Source organism: Somniosus microcephalus, chromosome 1 (genome assembly GCF_052327205.1).
Source record: "Somniosus microcephalus isolate GS21.2 chromosome 1, FLI_Smic_1.0, whole genome shotgun sequence".
Taxonomy (NCBI): domain Eukaryota; kingdom Metazoa; phylum Chordata; class Chondrichthyes; order Squaliformes; family Somniosidae; genus Somniosus; species Somniosus microcephalus.
Genome location: NC_140987.1, coordinates 249,890,210 through 249,916,223, shown reverse-complemented (window position 1 = coordinate 249,916,223; position 26,014 = coordinate 249,890,210). Strand labels below are relative to the sequence as shown.

At 45.6% G+C, this 26,014-nt stretch overlaps 2 protein-coding genes across 2 annotated transcripts in view; one reads left to right on the top strand and one right to left on the bottom strand.

Annotated features, from left to right (window-relative positions):
* Positions 1 to 26,014, top strand: part of ift74 (intraflagellar transport 74) — a 146,828-nt gene that overhangs the window by 34,856 nt on the left and 85,958 nt on the right. The window lies entirely within an intron of this gene.
* LOC147124706 (leucine-rich repeat-containing protein 19-like) overlaps positions 1 to 26,014 on the bottom strand; it is a 34,246-nt gene that overhangs the window by 6,107 nt on the left and 2,125 nt on the right. The window contains exons 2-4 of the mRNA XM_085991846.1: positions 23,995 to 24,100; positions 1,882 to 2,248; positions 1,100 to 1,330 (exon numbers count right to left, since the gene is read on the bottom strand). Coding sequence (XP_085847972.1) covers positions 1,100 to 1,330; positions 1,882 to 2,248; positions 23,995 to 24,087 — 691 coding nt within the window. The 5' untranslated portion in view covers positions 24,088 to 24,100. The remainder of the gene's footprint in view (positions 1 to 1,099; positions 1,331 to 1,881; positions 2,249 to 23,994; positions 24,101 to 26,014) is intronic.

Here is a 26,014-nt window from a genome sequence, read left to right as displayed (position 1 = left end):
CCCCTAAGCATTTGTGTGATTAAATAAATACTGCTGTAATTACACAGTAATTGGTACTAAACTGGCCACCTCAGTCAGAAAGGCTGCAAGGATGGCTGGTGCTGAAAATGGAAAAGAATCACACTGGTGCATTCTGCTGTTCTGAGTTTGGTATTGGCAACTGATATCCCTCATCCGATGGAGCAGGAAAAATTGTCATTTATTTTGCAGACAAAAGTTACTTCCACAAAAATTGGCAATTAAAATCAATAACTTCGGGAAATTAAAGAGATATTGACATGGTAAAGTCTCTTAAGGCAATTTTAACACTGAGCATCATATTATTATGTGCGGTACCACAAACAATATTTTTTTGACACTTTTTCCCTTTTAGTTTTCTCCCTTCCTGAAAATACTGACTCTTGTTAAGGTACAATTCCACAAGCGTCTTCTAGTAACTTGTTTAATTGGCCATATTTCATATGTGTGCCTTGGCTCTATGTAGTGGCAGGCTACTTGTCCCGAAGTTGCAACACAACTCCGCTCAGTCATGTGCTCACTCAATTTCCATACATGCACTTTATAAGTAGGGATCATTGGCTCGTGATCAGGAGTGGAAAGCTCTGGCTATTATTTTTCTTGCCTCCCTAAGTAAGGGACTCTGAGGCCAATTGTAGCAACCCTATCTCCACCCCAGATGCGATCAGCTAACTCAACATAGACTGGGAATCAAATTTGGGTCTGTATAGCTTGGCTCACTGGATAAACCCGCTAGGTCATTGGGGAACCTGCTGCAAGTAATTTTGAACTCTGGTTATTGTGGAGTTTCTTGAGAGAAACATGAAGTTTCTCTTTTTTTAGTCGCTTCGCCAATTGCAGCTGCGAGGACAGGTGAGAAAGGTGCTCGGGGTACCACCAACGTTGCTCTGAATTGACTGCACGATGACAACCCTACTCTACTCCATGGTACTGTACAACACATGGACACTCTGTATCGTGTCACTTTTTTATTGTCTGTCTTTCTGTCATAATTCCACGGACACATAAATATTGTGCTGCACTGTGATTTCTCTTTTTACTAGTGAGTAATACGTACAATTGATATTAAATGCTGTAGTACCTGAGCCATCTGTTTGATTCCCAGTGGTGTTTTGTGCAGTCATGATAGGAGATTGCAATGCTGTACTGTGCATAGTCTTGGATAGGTTTGTGTTAAAGCTGCTTTTGGTAGTAGCACTATCCTGAGTAGATGCTGAGGCAGAAAAACATCCATTTTGCTTGATGGGAGCTGTTTTGATGGTGCAGCATTGCATTTCTTCAGGGGCTTCACATGTTGTGATGTTTTCATTACCTGTAGTTGAAATAGGATGTAACTTTCCAAATGTATAAAATTCTTGAGACTTCCTTTTTGTCACACCTATTTCCTGTTGTCAAAACTTGGTAATGCTTTCGTAACATTGGAGCACCCAGACATAATGACTAAAAAACGATTGGGGGAACGGGTTAAATAGAAGTTAGTGCACCATCCAGAAAGACTATTTCATTTCAGAAAATCATCAGTAGTAAATTATTTTAATGCCTTATCTGTTAATTATCAGAAAATTCCCTAAATGAAATCATATGACCTGTAAGATTTAGAGCAGACTCTAAACAATCAGAACTGGAGGGAAAACTTAATACTTTTACATCAATATTTAAGTCTTAGTAGGTTCACTTCAGTAATTTAGAATATCCAATTGACTGCAGTAATATTACTGACCATAAACTTTACAAAGAAACTGCTATGGCTATGGCTGTCTGAGTGCAGCAGCCTTTCAGTTCCCTGCTGAGATCCATCATTCACAAATACAGTAACTGTTAAAAATTGTGCAAACCCATCATCACTTTGGGAGTGAAACTTACCCAGGTGTACTTTTGACTCATTCAGCCACATCTGTAAACCTAGAAGGCCACAACTACAGTTCCATTGATTTCCATATAGTGTTAACTGTGATAAATTCAGTGGTTTCATAACATCTCTGTCAATGCTTGTAAGACAGTTATTGTGCAGTTCCAGTACAGACAACTTTTTTAAATTATTGAGGGCTCCAGAAGGTAAATTGCATATGAGGTTGTATCCAAGGTACAATTCTTTCAGTTGGGTTAAATTCGAAAGAATTTGAACATCATGGCGAGTTAAAGAAATACTGTTGTTAGTGAGGTGTAGCTGTGTTATATTTGCAGGTAGATCATAAGGAATTAATGTAAGATTCGTTCCACTGTAGTCACACTAGAAAAACAAATAAAAAGTGATTCAGGTGACTGTTGGCATTTAATTAACAGAAATGCCTTTATGTTCATCAAGCTTTGAGAATTAACTTTTTTTTAAAACAACAACAACAACCTGCATTTATATAGTGCCTTTAACGTAGTAAAACGTCCCAATGCGCTTCACAGGAGCGTTATAAAGCAAAATTTGACACCGGGCCACAAAAGGAGATATTAGAGCAGATGGCCAAAAGCGTCTTAATGGAGGATAATGAGGCGGAGAGGTTTAGGGAGGGAATTCCAGAGCTTAGGACCTCGGCAGCTGAAGGCACGGCCACGAATGGTTGAGCGATTAAAATCGGGGATGTGCAAGAGGCCAGAAGTAAAACATGTGAAATTGCTTGTGAGCAAAAGGGGAGTTAGGGAGTAGGATTTGTCAGTTCTAAGCCACTTTTCTTTTCCTGAACTTCTCCATGGTGGACATATAGCTCCAACACTTGACCCTGTCAAAAAATAAATGTTTTTTTACGGGTTTTTACTACGGCAGTAGACAGAGCTTTAAACTAATGAAGGGGGGATGGGAGGATTCAGGAAAGAGTAAATTTAAAAGCAGCAAGAAAAATGTCAAGGCTCTTGAGCAGGGCAGAGTTTTGGGTAAAAATAAGCAGAGTGGATCAGGAAGGGACAGAGAGTAACAAAGGTAATGGCGCATCAGTGACTAAGGTGATATCAGGGAAAAATAGAAAAAAGTCAAAACAAAAGGCACTATATCTCAATGTGTGAAGCATTCATGACAAAATACATGAATTAATAGCAGAAATAGAAATGAATAGGTTTGATCTAATGGCCATTACGGAGACGTAGTTGCAAAGTGACCAAGGTTGGGAACTAAATATTCCAGGATGCTTAACTTTTAGAAGAGATAGGCAAAATAGAAAAGGAGGAGGGGTAGCCCTGATAATAAAGGATGGGATAAAGACAGTAGAGAGAAAGGATGTTAGCTCTGAAAAGAAGTAGAATCAGTTTGGGTGGAGCCAAGAAACAGCAAGGGGCAGAAAACATTGGTGGGAGTTGTTTATAGGCTCCCAAACAGTAGTTATAATGTAGGGCAGAATATAAACAGGAAATTAGAGGCACATGTAACAAGGGTAGTAATACGGTAATCATGGGGGACTTTAATCTACATATAGACTGGGCAAACCAAATTTGCAGTAATGGTGTGGAGGACAAATTCATGGAATGTATGCAACATAGTTTTCTAGTTCAATATGTTGAGGAACCAACTAGGGAACAGGCTATTTTAGATCTAGTATTGTGCAATGAGAAAGGGTTAATTAATAACCTTGTAGTAAAGGGGCCCTTAGGGAAGAGTTGACCATAATATGATAGAATTTTATATTGGCCCAGTAATTCGGGTTGGGGGCTTCCCGCGGGTGCAAGCCCCCGACCTGCACTTACCTACCGCGCCGGCCGTTGAGCAGTGGGCCCCCATGGAATTGCGATCCTGGGCCTCCTCCAACTGCCGGCGCGCAGTGCTTGCGTATCCCAGGGGCGCAGTTAGTTCGATGCGTCCCCTGGGATCACGTGGGCCATGGAGAGCCAATAGTAGCAGGGAATGCTTCATTCATAAGTTTGACAGGAAGACCTGTCAAACCTATAAATACTATAAACCCCAAAACATCACAAAATCGTCAAATAAATTTTAAAAAACCATCACATTTTTAAAATAATAAACTATAAATTACATGAAATAACTATTTTAAACAATAATTTAAATTTTTGAAAAAAATAATTATTTTCTAGCGGGGCTAAAAATAAACTTACCTTTCTTTAAAGTATTTAAAAATAATAAACTTGTGGAAAAAATGTTTTAATTTTAATTAATTCACCACTTACCTTGTAAAAAGCAGGCCTTGCGACTGCTTTTTACATGTCTAACTTCTGGAGTCTTACCTTCCCAGGAAAACCTGCAAAAAAAATGTAAGTTCAATGCGCACGCGCAGCCTCTCCTGCGCACGCGTTCCACCTCTTAACCCCTTCTTTCAGGGGAACGGAAGTGCCGGCTTCCCGCACATGCACGAAACCGGCACTTCCATTGGGCTTACGGGTGAGTACTTACCCGTGGAGACCCGATTTTCTGGGCCATTAAGTTTGAAAGTGATTTAGTTAAATCCAAAACTAGGGTCTTAAATCTAAACAAAGCAAACTACATAGGTGTGAGGGGCAAGTTGGCTAAGGTAGATTGGGAAACTACATTAAAAGGTATGATGGTAGACAAGCAATGGCTAGCATTTAAAGAATTAAATACATAATTTACAACAAATATACATTCCTTTAAGGCACAAAAACCCCACAGGAAAAGTGGTCTAACTGTGGCTAACAAGAGAAGTTAAAGATAGTATTAGATCAAAGGAAGAGGCTTATAATGTTGCCAAAAAGAGCAGTAAGCCTGAAGATTGGGAGGATTTTAGAATTCAGCAAAGGAGGACCAAGAAATTGATAAAGGGAAAATAGAATCTGAGAGTAAACTAGCGAGAGACATAAAAACAGACTGTAAAAGCTTCTATAGGTATGTAAAAAGGAAGATTAACGAAAGTAAATGTGGGTTCCTTACAGGCTGAGACAGGAGAAATTATAATGGGGAATAAGGAAATGGCAGTGAAATTAAACAAATACTTTGGGCTGTATTTTCTCCGCGGTGGCGGGATAGCTGGTTGCCGGGTTCCGGCTGCAGCGCTCTGTCAAAGGGATTTTCTCTTGACTGGCCTTGTTAAGCCCGTCCTGCAGGCTTCCTGGCCAATTAACAGGAAGAGAGTCTGATGACGTCATTTGCTGACGTGTCAGTCGATTTCCTTAAAGGGACCACGGCCACATTCACTTTGACAGTTCTGTCAATGTTTGACAGCATTGAGGTGCTGCAAACACTGACAAGCACTGCACAAAGGTTGACACTTGCACCCAGGCTCTCCAGTGACTCCCTCCATATAATTGGGAGAGCTGTCCCACAGACTAGTCAAGCAACAGCCTGACATAGTCATAATTACCGAATCATACCTTATAACCAATGTCCCAGACACCACCATCACCATCCCTGGGTATGTCCTGTCCCACCGGCAGGACAGACCCACCAGAGGTGGTGGCACCGTGGTATACAGTCGGGAGGGAGTAGCCCTGGGAGTCCTCAACATTGATTCAGGACCCCATGAGATCTCATGACATCAAGTCAAACATGGGCAAGGAAACCTCCTGCTAATTACCACCTACCGCCCTCCCTCAGCTGATGAATCAGTACTCCTTCATGTTGAACACCAATTGGAAGAAGCACTGAGAGTAGCAAGGGCACAAAATGTCCTCTGGGTGGGGGACTTCAATGTCCATCACCAAGAGTGGCTCGGTAGCACCACAACTGACCGAGCTGGCCAAGTCCTAAAGGACATAGCTGCCAGACAGGGTCTGCGACAGGTGGTGAGGGAACCAACAAGAGGGAAAAACCTACTTGATCTCGTCCTCACCAATCTACCTGTTGCAGATGAATCTGTCCATGACAGCATTGGTGGAAGTGACCACCACACAGTCCTTGTGGAGACGAAGTCCCGTCTTCATGTTGAGGATACCCTCCACCGTGTTGTGTGGCACTACCACTGTGCTAAATGGGACAGATTTCGAACAGATCTGGCAACTCAAAACTGGGCATCCATGAGGCGCTGTGGGCCATCAGCAGCAGCAGAATTGTATTCAACCACAATCTGTAACCTCATGACCCGGCATATCCCTCACTCTACCATTACCATCAAGCCGGGAGATCAACCCTGGTTTAACGAAGAGTGCAGGAGAGCATGCTGGGAACAGCACCAGGCATACCGAAAAATGAGGTGTCAACCTGGTGAGGCTACAACACAGGACTACTTGCATGCCAAACAACGGAAGCAACATGAGATAGACAGAACTAAGCGATCTCACAACCATCGGATCAAATCAAAGCTCTGCAGTCCTGCCACATCCAGTCGTGAGTGGTGGTGGACAATTAAACAGTTAACAGGAGGAGGAGGCTCCAAAAATATCCCCATCCTCAATGATGGTGGAGCCCAGCACGTGAGAACATTCAAAGACCGAATGGATGAGCTACAGAATTTGTTCATCCCAGTTTGGCATAAAAATAAAACAAAAAAGGTGACTCAACTGTGGCTAACAAGGGAAATTAGGGATAGCATAAGATCCAAGGAGAGGACATATAAATTGGCTAGAAAAAGCAATAATCCTGAAGATTGGGAGCAGTTTAGGAGTCAACAAAGGGGTTAATTAAGAAAGGGAAAATAGAATATGAGAGTAAGCTAGCAGGGAACATAAAAACTGACTGTAAAAGCTTTTATAGATATGTGAAGAGAAAAAGATTAGTGAAGTCAAGCGTAGGTCCCTTACAGTCAGAATCAGGGGAATTTATAATGGGAAACAAGGAAATGGCAGACCAACTAAATACATACATTGGTCCTGTCTTCACAAAGGAGGACACAAATAACCTCCCAGAGACGCCGGGAAACATAGGGTCTGATGAAAGAGAGGAACTGAAAGAAATCAGTATTTGTAGGAAAATGGTGTTAGGAAAATTGATGGGACTAAAGGCCGATAAATCCCCAGGGCCTGATGGTCTACATCCCAGGGTACTTAAGGAAGTGGCCCTAGAGATAGTCGATGCATTACTGGTCATCTTCCAGAACTCGATAGACTCTGGAACGGTACCCATGGATTGGAGGGTAGCTAATGTCACCCCACTATTCAAAAAAGGTGGTAGAGAAAAAGCGGGGAATTATAGACCGGTAAGCCTGACATCGGTAGTGGGGAAAATGCTAGAGTCTATTATAAAAGATGTAATGGCAGAGCACTTGGAAAGCAGTGACAGGATCGGACAAAGTCGACATGGATTTACAAAAGGTAAATCATGCTTGACTAATCTACTGGAATTTTTTGAGGATGTAACTGGTAAAATAGATAGGGGAGAACCAGTGGATGTGGTGTATTTGGACTTTCAGAAGGCTTTCGATAAGGTCCCACACAAGAGATTAGCGTGCAAAATTAAGGCACATGGGATTGGGGGCAAGGTATTGACTTGGATAGAGAACTGGTTGGCGGACAGAAGGCAAAGAGTTGGAATAAACGGGTCATTTTCCGAGTGGCAGGCAGTGACTAGTGGGGTACCGCAAGGATCGGTCCTAGGACCCCAGCTGTTCACAATATATATTAATGATCTGGACGAGGGAATTGGATGTAATATCTCCAAATTTGCAGACGACACAAAGCTGGGCGGGCGGGTAAGCTGCGAGGAGGATGTCAGGAAACTCCAGTACGATTTGGACAGGTTGGGTTATTGGGCAGAAACATGGCAAATGCACTATAATGTGGATAAATGTGAGGTTATCCACTTTGGTGGCAAAAACAGGAAGGCAGATTATTATTTGAATGGCAATAGATTGGGAGAAGGGGAAGTGCAAAGAGACCTGGGCGTCCTTGTGCACCAGTCGCTGAAGGTAAGCATGCAGGTGCAGCAGGCGGTTAAGAAGGCAAATGGTATGTTGGCCTTTGTAGCAAGAGGGTTCGAGTACAGGAACAAGGATGTCTTGCTACAGTTGTACAGGGCTTTGGTGAGACCGCACCTTGAGTATTGTGTGCAGTTTTGGTCACCTTACCTGAGGAAGGACGTTCTTGCCATGGAGGGAGTGCAGCGAAGATTCACCAGGCTGATACCTGGGATGGCAGGAATGACGTATGAGGAGAGATTGTGTCGATTGGGCTTATACTCACTGGAGTCTAGAAGATTGAGAGGGGATCTCATCGAAACCTATAAAATTCTGTCAGGTCTGGACAGACTAGATGCAGGAAGGATGTTTCTGATGGCCGGGGAGTCCAGAACCAGGGGTCATAGTCTAAGGATAAGGGGTAAGCCATTTAGGACTGAAATGAGGAATTTCTTCACCCAGAGAGTGGTGAACCTGTGGAATTCTCTGCCACAGAGGGCGGTGGAGGCTAGTTCATTAAATATATTCAAGAAAGAGTTGGATATATTTCTTGAGGCTAAAGGGATCAAGGGATATGGGGAAAAGGCAGGGACAGGGTACTGAATTTGGATGATCAGCCATGATCACATTGAATGGCGGAGCAGGCTCGAAGGGCCGAATGGCCTACTCCTGCTCCTATCTTTGTTTCTATGTGAGTGCAAAAGACAAGACTGAAGCATTTGCAACTATCTTCAGCCAGAAGTGCCGAGTGGATGATCCATCTCGGCCTCCTCCTGAAGTCCCCAGCATCACAGATGTCAGTCTTCAGCCCATTCAATTCACTCCACTCCACGTGATGTCAAGAAACGGCTGAAGACACTGGATACTGCAAAAGCTATGGGCCCTGACAACATTCCGGCAATAGTACTGAAGACTTGTGCTCCAGAACTAGCTGCGCCCCTAGCCAAGCTGTTCCAGTACAGCTACAACACTGGCATCTACCCGGCAATGTGGAAAATTGCCCAAGTATGTCCTGTCTACAAAAAGCAGGACAAATTCGACCCGGCCAATTACCGTTCCATCAGTCTACTCTCAATCATCAGCAAAGTGATGGAAGGTGTCGTCGACAGTGCTATCAAGCGGCACTTACTCAGCAATAACCTGCTAACTGACGCCCAGTTTGGGTTCCGCCAGGGCCACTCAGCTCCTGACCTCATTAAAGCCTTGACCAAACATGGACAAAAGAGCTGGAATCCAGAGGTGAGGTGAGAGTGACTGCCCTTGACATCAAGGCAACATTTGATCGAGTGTGGCATCAAGGAGCCCTAACAAAACTGAAGTCAATGGGAATCAAGGGGAAAACTCTCCATTGGTTGGAATCATACCTAGCACAAAGGAAGTTGGCTGTGGTTGTTGGAGGTCATTCATCTCAATCACATGACATCACTGCAGGAGTTCCTCAGGGCAGTGTCCTAGGCCCAACCATCTTCAGCTGTTTCATCAATGACCTTCCCTCCATCATAAGGTCAGAAGTGGGGATGTTCGCTGATGATTGCACACTGTTCAGCACCATTCGAGACTCGTCAGATACTGACGCAGTCCGTGTCCATATGCAGCAAGACCTGGACAACATTCAGACTTGGGCTGACAAGTGGCAAGTAACATTCGCACCACACAAGTGCCAGGCAATGACCATCTCCAACAAGCGAGACTCTAACCTTCTCCCCATGACATTCAATGGCATTACCATCACCGAATCCCCCACTATCAACATCCTGGGGGTTACCATTGATCAGAAACTGAACTGGACCAGCCATATAAATACTGTGGCTACAAGAGCAGGCCAGAGGCTGGGAATTCTGCGGCGAGTGTCTCACCACCTGACTCCCCAAAGCCTTTCCACCATCTACAAGGCACAAATCAGGAGTGTGATGGAATACTCTCCACTTGCCTGGATGAGTGCAGCTCCAACAACACTCAAGAAGCTCGACACCATTCAGGATAAAGCAGCCCGCTTGATTGGCACTCCATCCACCACCTTCAACATTCACTCCCTCCACCACCGGCGCACTGTGGCTGCAGTGTGTACCATCTACAAGATGCACTGCAGCAACTCGCCAAAGCTCCTTCAACAGCACCTTCCAAACCTGCGACCTCTACCACTTAGAAGGACAAGGGCAGCAGACGCATGGGAACATCACCACCTACAAGTTCCCCTCCAAGCCACACACCATCCTGACTTGGACCTGTATCGCCGTTCCTTCACTGTCGCTGGGCCAAAATCCTGGAACTCCCTTCCTAACAGCATTGTGGGTGTACCTACACCAAATGGACTGCAGCGGTTCAAGAAGGCGGCTCACCACCATCTTCTCAAGGGCAATTAGGGATGGGCACTAAATGCAGGCCTAGCCAGCGACGCCCACATCCCATCAATGAATAATAAAATAAACACATGGAGGTTCTCTTCCCTTCCAAGGGCGGAAGAGACCTCCCTAGGACACCAACGCAGCCTGGTTGCACATTGCATGGGAGGCCAAAAGCAGGGATGTCGTCAGGGGTCCCTGGCTGCAGTGGCGCCAACCTTTCAATGATCTCAGTGGATCACAACTTTACTGCAAAGCCACACTCAGACTCACCCTGCTGTGCCACCCAACACATCCCCATCACAGTGCCTTCCATACTCTTCTGCACATCCACACTCACACCAACTTACCTTGCACCTCCACCCTTCCCTCTCTATCTACATTATCACTTCCCCATCTCACTAGCCTCCCCTCGCACTCACCCTCATCCTACTGCAAGCATACCAAGTAACAACACACAAAGTTAGGCACTTGAGAGGTTTAGCCAATGTCCATGTGAAGTTTCTGGTAATGTGTTGTCATACAGTGAAATCTATATTTTCAGCACTGCCCCTTATTGGACAGATCTGTGCGCACTTTGAGAAGTGTCTTACTGAATTCCAGCGACTGTTGAGACATAACTGCCACCCCGCGCCCCCGCTATAGTGATGAGTGTGTATGGAACGGCTTGGACATTAAAGGGATGCTTCACAGTGCTGATGTGGGATGGTGTCAACCTGGCGCATCATGTCGCAGCCAGGGTTTACAGCATCAAGTGAAGTAAATCTGGCCATGGTGATGCCATCGCTGGCCTCCCGGGCAGCAATGTTGTCAGGGGATAATGCCCTGTGTCCTGTGCAGCATCAGGTGATGGCAGAGAAGGTTGGTGATGTCGTTGGTGTGCCTGGTGATGTTGGTGTTGGGGCTGATCGTGGTGGGTTTCGGAGGACCAAGGTGTGATTTTTTTTTCAAGGGCACCGATGTTGCTGCAATAGAAGGCAGCTGCAGATGAGATGACAAGCGATCCATCAATGGTGACAGGTTGTTCCAATGAGGTGGCACTGGATGTACAGTTGCCGCTAAACACTTGCAAGCTAAGAAATCTCTATGGGGGAAAAATTGGCTTGCGCCCCCTTAGGGGCGCTAACTTCGCCGGAATGCCCTGACCTGACCAACACTAGTTTGCCTATCGTGCAAACAGATCAACGGAGGATGCAATCACAACTGCTCTGCACTGAATCACCTAGATGGTAAAGAGACCAACATCAGAATGCTGTTCATAGACTACAGCTCAGCATTCAACACTATCGTCCCCAACAAGCTGGCCACCAAACTCCAAACTCTTGGCCTGAACACTTCCCTCTGTAACTGGACCCTGGACTTCCTAACAAACAGACCCCAGCCTGTCAAATTAGGTAACCACACCTCCCCCCCCTGACCCTGAACATGGGGGCCCCACAAGGATGTGTGCTGAGCCCCCTCCTCTACTCCCTCTTCACCCACGACTGTGTGGCTGTTCATGGTTCCAACACCATCATCAAGTTTGCAGATGATACCACGGTAGTAGGCCTGATCACCAACAACGATGAGTCAGCCTACAGGGAGGAGGTCCAGCATCTCGTGAAGTGGTGCGCCGATAACAAACTGGCCCTTAACATCAAGAAAACCAAGGAAATCATTGTGGACTTCAGGAAGTCTAAAGGCGGAAGTCACACCCCCATCCACATCAATGGGGCTGTGGCGGAAAGGGTGGACAGCTTTAAGTTCCTCGGAGTCCACATCACGGAAAACCTCTCCTGGTCCCTCAATACCTCCTCTCTGGAGAAGAAGGCCCAGCAGCGCCTATATTTCCTAAGGAGGCTGAAGGGATGTAACCTGTCACCCCTGATCCTCTCTAACTTTTACCGCTGCACAATAGAGAGCATCCTGACGAACTGTATCACAGTATGGTATGGCAGCTGTAGCTACTATGACCGGAAAGCCCTGCAGCGGGTAGTCAAAACTGCCCAACGCATTACCGGCACCCGGCTACCGACCATAGAGCACATATACCAGAAACGCTGTTCACGGAGGTCACGGTCCATCATCAAAGACCCTACCCACCCCAGCCACAGTCTGTTCGCCCTCCTGCCATCTGGGAGACGCTACAGATGCATTCGCACCCGTACGACCAGATTTAGGAACAGCTTCTTTCCCAGGACTGTCATCCTACTGAACTCCACAAATAAACTCTAAAGCCTGCACATCTGCCAATGCACTTTATTATGGTTATGTTAATGTATTACAAGCCAAATGTATGTTGAATGTTTAAATGTCTTAATCTAAATGTACACTCTCGGGAGCCGCAAGCCTACATTTCGTTGTACTGCACTTGTGCGCTAACAATGACAATAAAAGTTGATTTGATTTGATTTTTTTTGAAAAAGTTAGCGCCCCCACGCCCGAAATTGAATGGTAGCACCCCAAGCAGGAGACAGGGCGCTACTGGAAGCACTCCCTCTCCCTCTTGGGGTGCTCCCATTCAATATCGCAGCGCTACGTGCAGCAGCGCCAAGCATGTCGACACGTAGCGCTACGTTACTACACGCCTCCCTCCCCTGATTAAAGAGGAGGGGCCTAGCGCGGTGCGCACTGGAGCCCTGCTGGACCATTGGGTAGCAGGGTGCCGGCAAAAAAGCCCGGCACTCCTCGCGGGAGGAGACGAGGGGGGCAGGTGCTGGCAGGCAGCCCAAGAAAAATGGCCGCCCGGCCCCTGCCCTTTAATTTATGCCGCCCCGGCTGCAAACATGGCACCCTGACCCTGTCGGACATAGTGTACGGCGGTAGGTCAGGGGGCGCGAGCCAAGTTTGCGAGCGGGGCGCTGCGCACGGCAATGACATCATCGCCGGAGGCACCGCGCCACACGGCGCTACCGCTGCCGCTAACCTCCCGCTGAATTTCGCGGGAGGCATTAGCGGCGCATCGCCTGGGCGCTAGGTGCTTTGCGCCCCCTTGAGGCGCTAATGGGAGGCGCAAAGTGTTAGATCCGTGTGTTAATGGAGACACGGAATGCAGGAGTTGATTTAACAAGTGTTTACTGAACAAAGTCTGGAGGTGAACTAACTGCACAAGACGCTACACAGGCTTATATACCCGAGTGGTCACTACTGGTACTACAGTATACAGGGGCTTCAAAAACATAGTTCCTCTTAAAGGTACATACACTACAATTCCTCCCCTTTTAGATAAATAGTACATAACATTTTAAGTAATCATTAAATAACATTTTTACAAGAACAATAATATACACATTTGCTGAAGTTAATCAATTACAAATTCAGTCTCTCTGGAGGCTTCCTGACTCGGTCTGGATAACGCCTCGGTGGTGTAGTAGGTTCTTTTGGCAAGGTCGATTCGGCTTCAATGCCAGTGTCGGGTTCATCTGGTTCCAGTATCACCGGATCGGAGGTAGATACTATGGGTATCTCTGCTTCATCACTAGGCGTATAGAGTTGTGGTGTAGGTTGTCCCTTTTCGGATGACTCTATGATCTGGTCAGCATGGCGCCTTATTATGCTTTCTCCAATGTCCACGGTATACATCAGCGGTCCTAGTCGTGTGCAAATAGTTCCAGGTTGCCATTTCTCGGTACGGTAGTCCCGGGCCAAAACTGGTTGACCTATCTGGAAGGTTCTAGTTGGCCTTTCATTCATGCTTTGAAATTGCCGGTTCTCTACGTCCCTTCTGACGTTTGGCTTGACCAAATCCAGCCGGCATCTTAGTCTTCTATTGAAAAACATCATGGCGGGGGTTTGGTTTGTAACCACATGTGTTGCATTCCTGTACACAAACAAGAAGTTATCTACCTTATGTTGTAGATTTATGTCTTCATTACCCATGGCCTTTATGGCCTTCTTGAAGGTCTGGACAAACCTTTCAGCTAATCCATTGGTGGCGGAATGGTATGGGGCGGACGTGTAGTGCTTAACCCCATTGTTTTTTAAGAACTTCCTGAATTCTTCGGCTACAAATTGCGGTCCATTATCAGAACAGATCTGTTCAGGCAGCCCATTCCTGGTGAATATGGTCCTTAATACTGTGATGGTTTTTTCCGTGGTGGTGGAGGACATCTTTATTACCTCCGGCCACTTGGAGTGTGCATCCACCGCGATTAAGAACATTGAGTCCATAAATGGACCAGCAAAGTCGATATGTACCCTTTGCCATGGAGATGAGGGCCACTCCCATGGATGTAGAGGGGCTTGTGGTGGGGCGTTTTGGACCTTCTGGCATCCTAGACAGCTCTTGGTCATTTCTTCGATGTCTCCATCGATACCTGGCCACCACACAAACGCTCTGGCTAAGTTCTTCATTTTCACTCCACCCAGATGCCCCTCGTGAAGCTCCTTTAGCACTCTATCCTTGAGTTTGGGTTGAATCACCACTCTGGATCCACACATCAAGGTTCTTCGGCACACTGACAGCTGTTCTCTTCTTTGCGAGAATGCTGGCAACAGTGGTTCGCCATGTGCTGGCCATCCCTTCACCGTTAAATCGTAGACTCATGAGAGAGTCGGGTCATTTCGCGTTTCCTTTTCAATGGTAGAATTTGTCACCGGTAGACATTCCACTATGGTTGAGTGGAATATCTCCACTGGGTCCACTGTAGGCGCCTCTTTCACCGTTGGCAACGGTAGGCGCGATAACCCGTCAGCATTCCCATGCTGTTTTGTTCCTTTGTACTCTATGTCATATTGGTGTGCTCCTAGGAAAAGGAACCACCTCTGTAGCCTTTGCGCTGTCATAATGGGAACGCCCTTTTTAGAGTTGAATATGGAGACGAGGGGTTGCTGGTCAGTCAACAAGGTAAATTTTTGTCCGTGTAGGTAATGGTTGAATTTCTTCACCCCCCACACCAGGCTGAGTGCCTCCCTGTCGATCTGGGCATAGTTACGCTCAGCTGAGTTTAATGAGAGTGACGCAAAAGCTATCGGCCGCTCCGAGCCATCAGGGAATCTATGCGATAATACCGCTCCCACGCCGTAAGGGGATGCATCGCACGCCAGTCTGATTGGCAGTGATGGGTTGTAATGAGCCAACACTTCCCTGGACGTGATCAAGCCTTTGCATTTATGGAAGGCACGTTTACAGTCTTCGCTCCATTTCCAAACTACTCCCGTTTGTAGCAGTGCGTTAAGCGGGTGCAGAACCGTCGACAAGTTTGGTAAAAATTTATGATAGTAATTTACTAATCCCAGGAACGACCTTAATTGTGAGACATTTTCAGGCGCTGGGGCCTTTACGACCGCTTCAATTTTTTCAGGTGACTTATGCAACCCTTCTTCGTTAATGACATGGCCACAATATGATATTTGTTTCTGGAAAAATTTGCACTTGGGTCGATTTGCTCGTAGGCCCCGTTCTCTCAGCCTCGTGAGCACCTGCTCCAAGTTGGCAAGGTGCTCGTTGTCGTTTTCTCCTGTTACAAGGATGTCGTGTAGATAGCATTGAGTCCCCGGAATCCCTTGCAGGACTTGCTCCATAGCTCTTTGCCAGATAGCCGGAGCTGATGCCACTCCGAAAACCAGTCGATTGTACTGGTGCAGGCCTTTGTGTGTGTTTATCGTGAGATACTTTTTAGAGGCCTCCTCAACCTCCATCTGTAGATATGCCTGTGCTAAGTCAATTTTGGTGAAACGTTTCCCTCCGGATAGTGAGGCGAAAATATCTTCTATCCTCGGAAGAGGATACTGTACCATGTGAAGAACCGGGTTTACAGTCACCTTGAAGTCCCCACAGATGTGAACTTTTCTCTGTTCTTCAGATTTATCATTATTCAACGTTTTCTTCATGACCGGGACGATGGGTGTTGCCCACTCGCTCCAATCTACCTTGGATAACACGCCGGTTTTTTCAAATTCTCCAGCTCTGCCTCGACGGCTGGACGAATTGCGTATGGCACCGGCCTTGCCTTAAAAAACTTGGGAATTGCCGCATCTTCCACTTTTATTGAGGCGGTGGCGCCTTTCAGGGTTTCTAGTTCCTGTTGAAACACTTCTTTGGCGTTAGCCAAGATTTCTTTTAATCGTCCAGGTATGACGTCATCATCGTTTTTTTTCTTACTGGTCACCGTCAGTGCCTGAATGGAGTGCCAGTCTAAACTTATCTTTCTGGTCCATTCACATCCCAGCAACGGTGGACCACCATCTTGCAGAACGTATAAATACAACTTCTGTATTTCCTTGCCGTTGTATACAACAGGCACCCTTATTTTCCCTCTGGGGTATACTTTCTGCCCCGTATATGTCTTCAAGACAATGGATGTGTCTTTCAAAGGTATATGCGGAAATTGCCGCTCGTAATCCCGTCGACTCATGACGGTCAGAGCTGATCCTGTATCTAGCTCTATTTTGACTGGGGACCCCGCTATTGTGAGGGTAACCCAAATGGTCTGGTAATCTTCTTTGGCAATTACAATTATGTAATTTGAGATAGCTTAGTCTCTTGTTTCCGGAGTCGCTATCGCTCTTCTGGTCTTCGGACCTACTGTCCATCATCATTTGTACCTTTCTGTACTTTTCCTTATTGACCTTTTTACTGTCAGCGGATTTCTTTCCAGATCTGCATATACGTGCAATGTGTCCCATCTTTCCGCATTGCCTGCATGCTTTGTCCTTGAACCAGCAGTCCTTCTGGTCATGGGTGGATCTGCCGCAGCGATAACATCTCTCGAAACCCCGTGTCATTTCATGGGTGCCGAAGTCCTGTGGCTTTTGCTGTATCTCTGCAGCTCCTCTTGCTGCTGCTTCGTATGATACAGCCACACTGAAAGCCTTGTCCAGTATCAAATCTTTCTCAGAAAGTAGTCTTTCTGTGTTCCTTCGCTTAGGAGACCGCAGACAAATTTGTCTCGTAGAGAATCTGCCAGTCCTGCCCCGAATTGGCAGTGCTTTGACATCTTTCGTAATTCGGTGAGGTAATCAGCGTTACTTTCATTCTTGTGCTGATTCCTCCTGAAGAATTTGAATCGTTCCGCTATCAGCAGCGGTGTTGGGTTTAAGTGCTCCTGTAAGGTATCAACAATCTCATTAAAATTCTTGTCCATCGGTTTGGCTGGAGTGATCAAGTTTCGTAACAGACCGTATGTCCTTGCGCCCATCAGATTTAGAAGTACCGATGCCTTTTTATCATCCGCTACTTCATTCGCCTTGCAATATACCTCCACTCTTTCCACATATGTGGTCCAATCTTCTATATCACTATCGAAAGCAGTAATATTGCCAGTCTTCGGCATCTTGAAAATCTAAAATGGCGCTTCCGCGCTTTTCTTTCTTCCCCGCCGAGTTAAGATGGCGCCTCCAGCGCTTTCCCGCCGCTGCTGCCAACGCTGTTCTCCACGGTTCCCGTTGCGACCTGCAGCTTTTTCGCTTCAATATTCTCTCCGTAATTGAAGAACCGTTCCCGTCGTGGAGCGGACCCTCTGGGACTTTCCCCTCCCTCTGCTCGGTCCGAACGCCGGCCGCGCCCTGAGTGCTCCACCCTCTCTCTCTCTTTGCTTCTGCTTCCTGACTCGCTGCCCGGCCCCATTGCAGAGCCACCCGATCGAGCTGTAGCCCGCCGCAGCCCAGGAAGGATCAGTGCACTACCTGCCACCAGCCCATTTAGCTGGGGAAACCACAGACTGGAGACCAAGCCTGGCCCTCGTTTTCGAGTTTCTTCGAGTTATTTTTTTTTTCTTGCTTCTGGCTTCGACCTTCGTCTGAGGAATCTGTAAGGGGTCTTTTTAACGAGCTTGTGGTGTGCGAGATCGATTCTTGATTTCACACTGCTCGTGAGCGGTTTCGAAGCACTCCCCCCTCACTGATTCTAGACACTGGACTTATTGGCAGACTACCTTGATGTGTTGGCCCAACTTGTGACTCGGAAGACAAATGGATCAGGTGAGACAAGGTAAGTTTTAAAATTAATGGTTTCTTTATTTATAAGGAGAATAAAAACACAGGGAACAAAGAAACAACACAGACAAAATAATTAACACGCCTCCCAATGGGAACTAAAATTTAACACACAAGAATTACTTTGACTATCTTAAAATACATCAATTCATTAGCTGCGGTATAATAAAACGGGGGTGGGGAAAGCGCGCGGTACAACGAAGGATAAATAACACTCCCGATTACAAAGCCCTTAATATTAAAACCCTCCCATCTCTAAAGTATTCCTCTACTAGGTCAGCTAGGTGGAGTTGGGCCTCTATGCTCACCAGGGTTTTAAAACTGTCCTCGACCTTGGTGCTCCTGTAGCTTCCGGGATTCCCGATTGATCTTCCTTCTGGGATGGGCTCCTGAACCTGCTCTCCTGCTCGAACTTGTAGAACCTCCGTGCTCCTCGAACCGTAATCGGACCTCTCCACTCGAACCGTTCAACTTAACCTTAACCTCTCGTTCTCTGCCTCCGATCGTACCTTCTGCCCATTGATTTTCCCCCAACAGTTATACCGTTTCCTTGCCCTTATCTTTGGCGCCAAATCAGGGGTTTTCTTTTGTCAAAGTTTTGGGCCGGCTACTTTGACAAAAGCTGGTACTTTAGTTTAACGACTTTAATCGTGGCCGAAACCAAACTGATGGGTTGTGTCCCGTGTCCCGCTGAGTTTGATGCAGATAATGGGTCTTGTCTGTGCTCTGTGATTTCAGTGATGGGTTTACGTTTATCTGGCGATTAACATGACCTTTTCAAGTGCAAGTCCTTTGTTTTTGACTTCGTTACTGCTGCTACCTTTATTACCATATCAATTGCAGTCAGTCTGGAATTTTCCAATCGGTGGTGACTCAGGTTTCTTTAAGGTATTGCAGTGGTATGTCCTTCTGAAATGAGTCATGTGATCTGCCGACTCCATCTTGTGCTCTTAAAAATGTGGCCATTTCAGGGGTTTTAAAATGTAGGCTGTATTTTCCTGGATTTTGCGAATCCTACAATCGATCCCCTTGAAGTGCTGCCGAATTGCAGGTAAGTTCGTTTCTAACTCGTCGCCACTGTTAGATCCGTGTGTTAATGGAGACATGGAATGCAGGAGTTGATTTAACAAGTGTTTACTGAACAAAGTCTGGAGGTGAACTAACTACACAAGACGCTACACAGGCTTATATACCCGAGTGGTCACTACTGGTACTACAGTATACAGGGGCTTCAAAAACATAGTTCCTCTTAAAGGTACATACACTACACAAAGCAACAGAATTTTTCCTCCGATGTGTCTTACAAATGCAGTAACCAACTGTTTCTGTGCTCTGAAACTGACCATCTGCAACATGGCATCCTTTACACCACTTCTGCAGTTGTCAGCTTATCAGATACATCAGAGCAGACTCAACTCACGCCAGGGTGAGCTGGCGTGTTGCCTGAGTAGCGGGTAACCTGTGGGGGTGCACGCAAAATTGGAAGGAAGTCTCAAAATACCATTAAATTGGCTGTTAACCAGCCATTTAATGAGCTCAGTTGTCTCTCCCGCCACTTGGTGTCATGTCAGTTCTGCGCAGACAGACCCGACACCTGGGAGACTCGCGTGGAGGCGGGTTGACAGCGGGTTTCCTACCCGCTGTCAATCTTTGCTATTTTGACAACGGACCTGACTCCAAACCCGCCCTCTGAGCGCCGGCAAAATTCCGGCCTTTGTGTCCGTCTTCACAGAAGAAGACACAAAAAACCTCCCTGAAATAGTGGAGAACCAAGGGGCTAGTGAGAATGAGGAACTGAAAGAAATTAGTATTAGTAACAAATTAGTACTGGAGAAATTAATGGGAATGAAAGCTGATAAATCACCAGGATCTGATGGCCTACATCCTAGGGTTTTGAAAGAGGTGGCTATAGAGATAGTGGATGCATTGGTTGTCATTTTCCAAAATTCCAGCGATTCTAGAACTGTTCCCGCGGGTTGGAAGGCAGCAAAAGATGGTGGATGGGGTGCCAATCAAGCGGGCTGCTTTATCCTGGATGGTGTTGAGCTTCTTGAGCGTTGTTGGAGCTGCACTCATCCAGGCAAGTGGGGAGTATTCCATCACACTCCTTACTTGTGCCTTGTAGATGGTAGAAAGGCTTTGGGGAGTCGGGAGGCGAGAGACACTTCACAGAATACCCAGCCTCTGGCCTGCTCTTGTAGCCACAGTATTTATGTGGCTGGTCCAGTTAAGTTTCTGGTCAATGGTGACCCACAGGATGTTGATGGTGGGGGATTTGATGATGGTAGAGTGAGGGATATGCTGGGCGATGAGGTTACAGATTGTGGTGGAATACAATTCCACTGGTGCTGATGACCCACAGCGCCTCATGAATGTCCAGTTTTGAGCTGCTAGATCTGTTCTGAATCTATCCCATTTAGCACCATGGTAGTGGCACACAACAAGAAGTATGGTTTCCTCAGTGTGAAGACAAGACTTCGTCTCCACAAGGACTGTGCGGTGGTTACTGCTACCAATACTGTCATGGACAGATGCATCTGCGATAGGTAGATTGGTGAGGCCGAGGTCAAATAGGCTTTTTCCCTCGTGTTGGTTCTATTAGCACCTGCTGCAGGCCCAGTCTGGCAGCTATGTCCTTCAGGACTCGGCCAGCTCGGTCAGTAGTGGTGCTCTTGAGCCACTCTCGGTGATGGACATTGAAGTCCCCCAACCAGAATACATTCTGTGCCCTTGCTTCCCTCAGTGCTTCTTCCAAATGGTGTTCAACATGGCGGAGTACTGATTCATCAGCTGAGGGAGGGCGGTAAGTGATGATCAGCAGGAGATTTCCTTGCCCATGTTTGACCTGAAGCCATGAGACTTCATGGGGTCCGGGGTCAATGTTGAGGACTCCCGGGGTCAATGTTGAGGACTCCCAGGGCCATTCCCTCCCAACTGTATACCACTGTGCCGCCACCTCTGGTGAGTCTGTCCTGGTGGGACAGGACATACCTAGGGATGGTGATGGAGGAGTTTGGGACATTGGCTGAAAGGTATGATTCTGTGAGTATGACTATGTCGGGCTGTTGCTTGACTAGTCTGTGGGACAGCTCTCCCAATTTTGGCACAAGTCCCCAGATGTTAGTGAGGAGGACTTTGCAGGGTTGAATGGACTGGGTATGCATTTGTCGTGTCCAAAGCTGGTGCCGAGGTCGATGCCAGGCAGTCCGTCCGGTTTTATTATTATTATTGTTTTTTTGTAGCTGTTTGGTACAACTGAGTGACTTGCTAGGCTATTTCAGAGGGCAGTTAACAGTCAACCACATTGCTATGGGTTTGCTTACAATTTTCCTGTTTTCAGTCTGTGGACTATTTATCCTTGGATAGCCAGCCAGTGACAAAGGAGAAGCATTAATTCTTTTAATTCGCTGTCAAATGTCAGTAGGAGGTTGCTGTGCAGTTAAAATGTATCTGGAAACGCAAAACCAAATGTTCGCTCAGCAAAATTGGGTGTTACAGAGTGAGGAATGTCTGTTTTAAAGGCCAAGATTTGCAAGGCCTAATGCAAAGGACCATGGGAGTGTTGCCTCCCTTCTATCCTCATTCATTGTCTCCTTTCCAAGAAGCACCTGGTGCAGTAAGCATGGGAGGAGGTAGCAAAAGCAGGTAGCAGAATTCAGCCACCACAGTCCTGCATACATGACTCTTGCAGCCCAAAGGTGCCCAGAATCCCAGCGAAACTCTGCAGCGCACTTAGTTCTTCCACAAGGGAATAAGAAGGAATGTTGGCTAAGCATTACCCATCTAAAACAAAGCACAACCACCACGGGGCAGCATTGTGCCAACTCAAGCTGCCAACATTCATACGCTATAGAGTAGAAGAAATTAATGCGCTAAACTTAATTTGTAAATTGTGCTAAGTATTTATTTGTCGTTAGTCACAATATAGCAGGAGCCCAGCATAAGAAAGCAGTAGATGTTATTTGAGCATGAAAATGTGGAATAAATGTTAATTGGCCCCTTTAAGAAATGGTTTGACTTTAGCATTCCTTGGATGGCACCTAGAATCAGTACCTGTTGCAAGCGAAGATTCACCAGGCTGATACGTGGGATGGCAGGAATGACATATGAGGAGAGATTGGGTCGATTGGGCTTATACTCGCTGGAGTTTAGAAGAATGAGAGGGGATCTCATTGAAACTTATAAAATTCTGGCAGGACTGGACAGAATAGATGGAGGAAGGATGTTCCCGATGGCCGGGGAGTCCAGAACCAGGGGTCACAGTCTAAGGATAAGGGGTAAGCCATTTAGGACAGAAATGAGGAGGAATTTCTTCACCCAGAGAGTGGTGAACCTGTGGAATTCTCTACCACAGAAGGCAGTAGAGACCAATTCATTAAATATATTCAAGAAGGAGTTGGATATATTTCTTAAGGCTAAAGGGATCAAGGGGTATGGGGAGAAAGCAGGGACAGGGTACTGAATTTGGATGATCAGCCATGATCGCATTGAATGGCGGAGCAGGCTCGAGGGGCCGAATGGCCTACTCCTGCTCCTATCTTCTATGTTTCTATGTTTCCTCCTTGCTGCATTGCAGGTACTGCTGTTAATTCCCAATTGATATATTTACCCTTATTCATGTCCACACTGAGATTTAAAAAAAAATCTCTTTTGGGTCATAAAGGGTACAATGTTGTGCACAGCAGCCTGAATGGCAACATGGCACTGTGGGAAAGCCAGCAGCTCAAACGTTGTGTTGCCCTCTCAGCTGCTGTTAGTAAGTGGCAAAAATAACTAAGTCATTTATCCTGTTGAATAATACATCTGTGGCCCTCTTCATACATCTATGGACTGTAAAGTGGCCAACACCGCAGATATCCCCAGTACTAACCTGGCAGGGACCTGATACACAAAAATGAAGGACAACGCTGACTTTGATTACTACTGTCACTACTGAGCAGATATTTTGCGTTGTGCAGAAGTCTTTCTGAAGGACATGGCACAATTTGTGAATGCCTCAGCACCTTTGGCCACATTTCCATTGTCATTACCAGGTAGCTATGCCTGGTACAGGACACCTGACATCACAGCAAGTCTTTTCCTGCTGTTGCTGATCCTCTTCTGCCTTGTGGAGCACTGAATGCAGTCTCCATTGTGCACAAAAATCCAGAAAGTGGAAAGAAACTTAGAACCAACTCACGTTTAAATAAGGGCTCCAGCTTTCTTACAGTAACCACTCTAGCAACACCTATTTTGTTTGTACAAAACAAGTGAGCGCTATGCCCCCGAGTACCCTATCTCTAACTTAATTGCACAAAAACACAAGTTGCGCGCACTGGTGCTCTCTCTTCAAGGTCTCCATTCAGCAATTTTATTATTGTTGTGGAACGGGCAGTAAACAAGTGTGATACCACACTTCTGACATTGTTAGCCACCAGCATACAGTTGCCGCTGGCATAAAGCTTTACGCCAACAGCAATTTCTAAGCTCTAATTCCTGCATCAGTTCTTTCTCAAACTGCTGATTTTAAAAAGTGTTTATATTCACCGTACCAGCGTGTTATGCAGACACATGTTTAGACTGGCACTAAGACAAATCATTAAAATATAAAATTCAGGTAGATATCGTTCAGGATCTATTTACTGGTACTAACAGGGCAAGCCAACTTTGGAGAATGAACGGAGACAGTTCTGAGCTGTAAGTAGAAATTAATCCTAGCTCCTCAGATAAATAAATTAAGAAAATTAGAGGACGTTTGAATATATTTTTGTTAATCAGTTTGTATCCCTGTCCCATTCATAATGTCACTACAAGAGGAATTCTACTCAAAATTCCTGTTCTTAGACTACCTCTGACCGCCAAATTGAAAGCATAGGGGGGTGGGTGGTGGTGGGGGGTGGGTGCAGGAAAGATAACAGACACACCACTAAATGTACCAATAAGATAGGATGGCATGGCACTTCAAATAAATACAGTTCCCTTTTACGGTATGTCAACATTATTCGTTAAGCTACTGTACTTACAGTTGTGTCACTGAAACTGCAAGGAGATAAGGCTAATGTAGCAGTTGTCAAAATAACATTTCCAGTCCAAAGTGTAAACCAGCAGGTTGTCATGATCCCAGCTTTGCTGCAACATAAATGCTTTTAGTTGCTTTCAGTTAACCAAGGGTTTGGATCTTTCATACATCATTATGCTTTGAAAATGAATAGTAACCAGTACTTAAAGTGGAATTTACATAGAATATACAGCACAGAAACAGGCCATTTGGCTCAACCAGTCCATGTCGGCATGACGCTGTTGCCCTCTTGTCACGACCTTTATTATCTTTTTTTCCACATGAGCTGAAAATTTTCCTCCAGTGATTAAATACCAGCTGGTATTGGAAAACATGAGTATTAAATTTTAAAAAAATCTTTTAAAATCTCTTAATGGCAATTTGAGGATCCTGACCATTGCTACCATAGGGGTTTCAGCCCTTGTCTACCACCAAGGGTTACCTTGTCTTAAAAAAATATGTATATGAATTTATGCCAGAAGTCTGGGAGAGCTCTTTAGAGCAAGCAGCAGAACAAGATGCACATATTTGACAAAATAAATCAACACGGTTCATGATTAGCGATATTCAATTAAGAATTTTTTTAACTATTGCTTTCCCTGAGGAATAAAGCATAAATGCATTGTTGAATATGTATAACTATTTGCAAGAAACGGATTACAAATATAATCAATGAAAGCATTTCACATGCCTGACAATATCTTGTTAAACTAGAATCTGATCTTCAAGATGAGTGGAAGACAAATGAAAAGATTAAACTTTTTAAGGAGAGAAATCAAGAGGCAAGGAAACAAGAGAAAGAAAAAGAGCTGTAATCACAGAATCACAGAAACCCCACAGTGCAGATAGAGGCCATTTCGGCCCATCGAGCCTGCACCGACACATATCCCACCCGATCCCTGTAACCCCTACACCAACACATATCCCACCCTATCCCCGTATTTAATCCCCCTAACACTAAGGGTCAATTTATCATAGCCAATCAACCTAACCCGCACATCTTTGGACTGTGGGAGGAAACCGGAGCACCCGGAGGAAACCCACGCAAACACGGGGAGAATGTGCAAACTCCACACAGACAGTCACCCGAGGCCGGATTCGAACCCGGGTCCCTGGCGCTGTGAGGCAACAGTGCTAACCACTATGCCACCGTGCAGAAGGGAAACACTTTTTTCCAAGAAACAATCAAAAACACCTTTCTGTCTACATGGAGACATTTTATAAATGTATTGCGCTACAGATGCTCACTGATTCCCCCATTCATATGGCATGCACACTATTGTAATCTGTTACGTAACCATCTCCAGTGGGAATTCCAATGTTAAATGTCAATACATACCCTGTCATGGCACTAGGTGGGGCTCTAATCGGAATTCCACTGTTAAATTTACAAAGCAGACCTGTAATAATTACTTGTCAGGCACTAGGTGGCAGCGTATTATCCTTCTCCCACAAATCACTCAAAATGCCTTCTGGAAAATTTCTCCTGTCTAAAATAAAGTATTAAACAACTTTTTTTTTTTAAGGATTTCATAATTACATGATTAAATTTACCCTTTGAATTATTTTTTGTCTTTTAATAATTTTAATTAAAATTTCACCACCCCAAACTATCTCAGAAGTCTGAACTTTGACTGGATATTTTGCCTCACAACAGCTGTTTTTTTCAATCCCATCTGTACATTCTGAGCACGTAGAGTTTGTGGAATTTTCCAGCGTGCAGCATATGCGCCAAAAGGGCTTGATGGGTGCGTCCTTGTATCCTTTGAGGATTTCTTTGCTTCTTCCAAAAGACTTGGAAAACAACTGAGGTCTCAAATCTTTTAGATCAGGCAAATGATGGCAGTTGTATTAACAATTCTGGTTTTCTGGTATGAACTCCTCACAGACAAACAATGCCAAGGAAAGGCATCAATGCCTATTATAATGGCGGGAGGGTGCAATTACAGTGTGACAAGTTTACATAGGCAGTTTCCTTTATAACT